Source organism: Gallus gallus, chromosome 3 (genome assembly GCF_016699485.2).
Source record: "Gallus gallus isolate bGalGal1 chromosome 3, bGalGal1.mat.broiler.GRCg7b, whole genome shotgun sequence".
Lineage (NCBI taxonomy): Eukaryota > Metazoa > Chordata > Aves > Galliformes > Phasianidae > Gallus > Gallus gallus.
Genome location: NC_052534.1, coordinates 25,577,082 through 25,583,666, shown reverse-complemented (window position 1 = coordinate 25,583,666; position 6,585 = coordinate 25,577,082). Strand labels below are relative to the sequence as shown.

Below are 6,585 nucleotides of genomic sequence, written 5' to 3'. Positions count from 1 at the left end.
ACTCTCGCAACTCGGACTTACAAAAAGGAGGCGGCCGGGGAAAAGCCTTCCGCGCTCGGGCTCCGCGACTCCGGCACCGCTCCTCAGCAGCTCCCCGCGCCCCGCTCCGGCGCCGGGCTCCGCCGATGGCCGCGGTCCCCCGCGCCGGGCCGTGAGTCCCGCCGGGCCCCGCCGGGCGCCACCGCCCCGGGGCCGGCCCCGCATGCGGGCCGCTGCCCGCCGCCCCACCGAGCGGCCGTAGGGTGCGCGGCGGGGCAGGGCTCACCATGTCGATGCTCCCGACTTTTGGCTTCACCCAAGAGCAAGTGGCTTGCGTCTGCGAGGTGCTCCAGCAAGGCGGCAACATCGAGCGGCTGGGGCGGTTCCTCTGGTCCCTCCCTGCGTGCGAGCACCTCCACAAAAACGAGAGCGTCCTGAAGGCCAAGGCCGTGGTGGCCTTCCATCGGGGCAACTTCCGAGAGCTCTACAAGATCCTGGAGAGCCACCAGTTCTCGGCGCACAACCACCCCAAGCTGCAGCAGCTCTGGCTCAAGGCGCACTACATCGAGGCGGAGAAGCTGCGGGGGCGACCCCTAGGGGCGGTGGGCAAGTACCGGGTGCGCCGCAAGTTCCCGCTGCCCCGCTCCATCTGGGACGGCGAGGAGACCAGCTACTGCTTCAAGGAGAAGAGCCGCAGCGTCCTCCGCGAGTGGTACGCGCACAATCCCTACCCGTCCCCCCGTGAGAAGCGGGAGCTGGCCGAGGCCACCGGCCTCACCACCACGCAGGTCAGCAACTGGTTCAAGAACCGCCGGCAGCGGGACCGAGCGGCCGAGGCCAAGGAAAGGTACGGCTCCCCCCGCGCCCGCGCTCCCCGGCCCCGAGGATGCCGCCCCGCGCTGCGAGGGCCGCCCGAGAGGTGTAGCGGTGTCGGCGGGGCCCGCGCGGCTTTCCCCATCCCGTCCGCGCCTTCGCCGGGACGGCCTCGACGAGGCCCGGCCGGGAGGCGAGAGCTCCGGGAGCAGCGCCGTGCAGCAGCCGTCGGAGCGCGTCCGTACGGGCGGCCCGGGGTTGGGGAACGGCGGGGCCGAGCGGCTCCGAAGCCCGAAGGGAAAGGGGCGGCCCGCACATTGCTGCCGGCTCCCGGGGCGAGGCAGGGACAGGAGGGAGCGAGCTCTTTCCGTGCTCGTTGCGTTGTAGTTTGTATTCGCTTCCCGGAGAGGTGCTCGTGGATTCGTACTTATGTACAGATGCGATTGTACCGGTCGTGGTTCGGGCGCTGTGATTTTCCCGTTAAATGGATCGGAGGGACCATCCACTGCCGGGCGGAGGTTAATGCGATAGGCACTGTATACTCGGGTAGTCGGGAGGACTTCCCGCAGCCGTTCCCGTGCCCCAGCACGGAGGCTCGAGGGGGAGCGAAACGTCTCCTGACTGCTCTGTGCCCCCTCTCAGCCCACCCGCACGGTCTGACCGCACGGCGGTGGACGGCCCAGAAGCCGCCCGCGGGTCCGCGCATCGGGGACCTCTTTCCGCGCGTCCGCCCAACGCGGCTCGGGAATGGCTGCGCCGGGCCGCTCCGTGCGGTCCCACAGACAGCTCCGGGGCTTTAATTCTCCCTCATAATCCCCGTAAGCGTTGGTTTTACTACACGTCAGAGATCCCTTTTATTGCTGATAGCAGGGATTCACCTTCGAATATCCAAAGAAAAAAAGGAAATGAAGGTTAAGTTTATTCCATTCCTTTTTTTTCCCCCCTTTTTATCTTTTTTTTTCTTTTTTTTTCTTTTCTTTTTTTTTTTTTTTTCCCGAGGAGTCAAGTTTTAAAAGTCTCCAGAGACAAATAAGAATTTTTGACATTGAAAAATACACTCCACCTAATATTACCCTCCGGGCGTTGGGAAAAATGGGATTGCCATTCACTCGAGCGACTTGTTCGAACAGAGTTCTCTTTTCTCTTTTTATTTTTTTGGCATAAAGTGTCTCAGCCCCATCCCGCGGCCCTCAGCGAGCAGCCAATGCCGGCGCGGTGCTCCCCAGCAAACCCTGCGGGCTCGGGCCCTCCGCACGCAGCGCGTTGTAGCTCCCGCAAAAGCTCCTAAGTACGTTAGAAACGCCTTCAGGATTTCAGGCAGAGCTGTGTCTGCGGGAGCTACGTCTAAAAGCTGCGTTAGCCTTGACAGGACGGTCACTTCCACCCCACCTTACCCCTCTTATTTCGGGGGAAAAAAAAAAACTGACTACATAGAAAAACATATTTCGAAGGGGCTTGGCAAGCCTCCAGCCATTTCTCGGTGTTTTCCCGGGTGCTGAATCCCGAGACAGCCCGCGCCCTACGAACCTCAGCCCCAGGTAGGCGGCCCCATGGTCGGCTCCCCCCGCCCGCAGCGGGGCCCCGCACTGAGCCCTCTGCCCGCCGGGAGCGGCCGCCCGGACGGGGGGGGAGTGGAAGGGGGGGGCGGGAGGGCTCGGAGAGAGGCGAGAGAGCTGCGGGCTCTGCCCGATCTTCCTTATTGGGCGATGTTTTGAGTTTTAAGCTTAGGACGAGGGGGGAAATGTCCGCTTACTTCAGCAAAAGGAAGGGTTCAGCGCGGAGCACCACTCGGCCTTCCAGCTGGAAGCCGCAGCAGAGCTCCGATTCGGCTCGGGGAGCAGTTATAAAGTCAAACGGCCTTTCTTTTTCTTTGCCTTCCTCTTCCCCTTCCCTTCTTCCCTCCTTGCTCCCTCCCCGCGCCGTGTATCGCTTTGCGATAGACGGGAGCAGAAAATATCTTTCGGGCTCTGTACCGCTCCGCAGGGCGAGCGGCAGCCCCGAGTGACGCACCCGGAGGCCCTCAGACCTCTGCGGCGGATGCTGAGGCCCCGGAGGTCCGCAGTTCGTAAACGCGCCGCTCCGCACCTCCCGGCAGCCCCCCCCGGCCCCGCTCCCGCGGTGCCACCCGGTGACTTCCCTCCCTTTTGTGTTTCCTCTAGGGAAAACAACGAGAATTCCAACTCCAACAGCCACAACCCGCTCTCGGCGTCAATGAACGGGAATAAGACAGTTCTGGGGAGCTCGGAGGACGAGAAGACGCCGTCAGGGACCCCGGACCACACCTCCTCCAGCCCCGCTCTGCTGCTCGGCTCCAACCCGGGGCTGCAGCCCCTGCACGGCCTGGGCCACCCGCAGGGCCCCAGCGCCATCCCCGTGCCCAGCACCGACCCCATGCACCACCACAGCTTGCAGGACTCCATCCTCAATCCCATGTCATCCAACCTGGTCGATCTGGGCTCTTAAAACCGCTTACACGCTCCCTCCTTCGCACCTCCTTTACTCCCTCTTTTTCTCTCTCCTTTTTTTTTTTTTTTTCTTTTTTTCTTTTTTTCCTCCTTTATTTTTCCCTCTCAATCTTACCAGAGACTGTAAGCGATGACAAAGCCCTCAGCGGCCGCGCCGTGCCGCACCCCCCCTGCTGCTGTCCGGGCCGTGGGCAGCAGCACCGTGAGAAGCCCCGGGGAAGGCTCGGGGCGGTGGGACAGGACCGGGGCTGTCCCCTCGGGCCGCACCGCAGCTCCTCGCGACCCTCTCGGTGCTGTCATCCGCCAGCGTGCTCCGTGCGCGTAAAGGAGCGCGGTGATTTTGGGGTGGGGGGTGGGGGGGGTGGGAAGGAATCCCGATTGGAATCCCGCATCGCTCCCGTTATCCTATTGTAGCTATGTATCCGCGGCAGGTGTACGATGTACAATCGCAACTAAGAATACAGAAGTTGTAGTCAAGTTATAGCAGCAACACGCACTAGGCAGACTCTGTAACCTTCTTGTAGCTGACGCTATGCAGAAAGACGGCTGCTTCGGCCTCAGCCGTGTGGTGCTTTCGCCGTTTGCGGGGTGGGAAGGAGGAGAGGCCCGGCCCGGTTCGGGCAGGGAAGAAGGATTGCTGCTCAAGTTTAGACCTAACCGACAGTATCAACCGCAAGTCACTCGACCTTAGTTTTGTTTATTGTTTATATTATGTGAATACATTCTTTGGAAGATATTTCTGCTTTTATTTTATAATAAAATTTAGAAATCTAACCCGACGTGCGGCTGCTTCACTCGCCCGAGGGATGCTCCGGGCTCAGCCGACCCTCTGGGCACGCCCTCATTGCCCCGCCGCGACGGGACGGACGCACGGACCGGGAACATCGGGGCCGCTCCGTCCTTCAGTCCGTCCCGTGGCGGTGACGCAGTGCGCACTGCGGGAGCAGAAGGCGAAGGGACAGGGAAGGGAACGCGACGAGGGCGGGGGGGGGGCGGCGGGGGGCTGGGTCAGCCCCTCGGGGGATTTACCACCTGCTCCTCAGTGGAGCGCGGCCGGACCCTGCCCCGCTGCCGCACTGTCGCTCTGCAAAAGCCTCTTCCGCGCTTGCGGGGGTGGTGCTGGGAACGGGAATGCGCCATTCTTTTCTTTCTCTCTTGGTTTTTTAGGATTTTTAAGCACAGGGTGGCAAAAGGCGGGCAGGCTGCCCGCGATTTTGCTTTATTCTAAGCCAAGGGCTTCCTCACAGTGCTGGGTAGACCTGAACACCCAGTAGGTAGCGCTGCCTGATCCATCCCCGGCCCGCAGCATCACTGCGCTTTGCCCGGGGTCTTCACCTCTGCTACCAAATCTTTGAGCGTAAATATGTCACGTTTGGAATATTCCTCAAAGACTGCCAGCGTTCTTGGGCTGTTTCTCGTGGGCTGTTTTCTTTCTTCTTCCCCTCCCCCCCACCCCTTTTTAAATGAATTTCTTGCGAAAAATAAACCGAGAAAACGATATGGCTTCAAGCAGTATAGAAATATGCGTGGATCAGCAGAGGCCGTGCCTAGGTTGCAGACGTTGGCTGAAATTGCAGTGAGACGTAGTTTCGTGTGGGCAATGTCCTAATTTGACATAATCGGGGCCTGGCTTAGCGCCTCAGCACGTGTGGGTGTCCGCTATAGGCACGTTTCTCGGGGGCCTCCGCAAAGCCTCCAGAAGCAGAGGGATGAATGGGTGTCGGCCACAGAACAACCCTCTCCTGGCAGTGGTTATAGGCCCAGGACTCTGTTATGGGGGTGCGGCGGGACCAGCAAGGGGCTGTGGCACTGCGGAGGGGGCAGCACTCAGGCAGCGTGGTGCGGTCAGGGCAATGTTTCTTCCATTTTTGCTCTCTGGGGTAATTTTCCAGCAGCACAGATACGTTTGCTGACTGCTGTGGGGGCATACAGGAGCGCCGGTGCATGGCTCGGGGTCTGAAAAGTGGATTCTGGTATTTCCGTGGAGGGGCATCAAACAATTTTAACTATGGATTGTGATCCTGGGAAAAGAAACCTTTGGCAAGTACAGAAATCACTGCTTCCCGGGGCTGTGGGAGACCCCCACTTCTTGCAAGCAGTGCTGCAGTAGCGCACAGACTGAGTGATGTGGGTTGGTGGTGATTTTGCGTTCTTAGGGCTAGAAGAGAAGGTTGGGACGTGTAAAGCAACCCAGAGCGTCCGTGTCAACAACACGTGGCCTCGGAAGCAAAATAAGGCTTTGTCCATTGAAGGGGAGAAAAAAATAAAGCATAAAAGGCAAGATAATAGGAAGAGAGCAGCTGAGATGAGGAACATCTGAAAGGGCGGTATGGAAGCGGGATGGGGTTTGGGTGCAGCCAGTTAAGGCAGCCCGAAACCGAAATGATGCAGTCAACAACAACAAAACCAGGAGGTCAATCCGGCATTAAGGGCACGCACAGCTCCAGGCCGGGATGCTGGAGGTGTGTAACGCAACCCGAGCACCCGGCGTGTACCGACTCATCTCCTCGGGCCGGACTTGCCTTAGTAATGATGTTGGGTAAATTAGCCCAAATCCCTCCGATTCTCCACGCACAAAAAGAAGTTCCCGATAGAAGAATATGCCGAAACCGACGTGACTAATCCGTGGTTTTAACCAGATTAGTTCTGATTCAGCGGCGTTGTGTTACACGGGGCAGATCCCCGCTCGCAGGGCGCACCCGCACGTTGCGGGGCATCAGGAAGAGGCCGATCCGGATCCCACGGGCTTCAGCCTTGAAATCCGCCCCGGTACCCCCGAGCATAGGGTAAACCCCACTGCTGAGCCCCCGTAGCACAGCCTCCGTCGGGTGCGAACCGCTGTCCTCGCGGGCACCTTCCGGTTTGGGATACGCTGTGGTTCTGTGATTCCTTTTTGTGCGATGGAAACACAGGGGGCAGATGGGGGGGTAGTGATAGGGGGTTGTTCTGGGTGGGTGTCACTTCGCTGCGACACCGAGTGCGGCACAGAGGGCACCTCCATCCCCTCGAGGCGGTCCTTCCCGGGCGGTGGGATTTACCTGGGGAGAACTGCTCTCGCTCTCTTGAATATGTCCGTACACAGACACGTACATATATATGTATACATACACACGTGCAAATCCGTGTGTTTATACATACGATATTCGCCCTCAAACTAAACCCGTACCAACGTACATAATGAATGCAGCATTTGCGGCCCCCGGAACTGTAACTGGAGTCATTCCCACAAAGAGCAGAGCGCTGAATATTCACGGGGCACTCGAGCAGACTCGTTCTGCTGGAAGCCCTGCACTCTTTGCAAGGCTGTTAGCCGAGGAGGGCCGGGAGA

General features: G+C 59.6%; 1 protein-coding gene across 1 annotated transcript; it reads left to right on the top strand.

The window, feature by feature from the left end:
• SIX2 (SIX homeobox 2) lies at positions 1–4,031 on the top strand. Its single transcript, NM_001044695.2, has 2 exons — positions 1–826; positions 2,952–4,031. Exons 1-2 carry the CDS (start codon positions 267–269, stop codon positions 3,253–3,255), a joined length of 864 nt encoding a protein of 287 aa, NP_001038160.1. The 5' UTR covers positions 1–266; the 3' UTR covers positions 3,256–4,031.
• Positions 4,032–6,585: the final 2,554 nt, after the last annotated feature.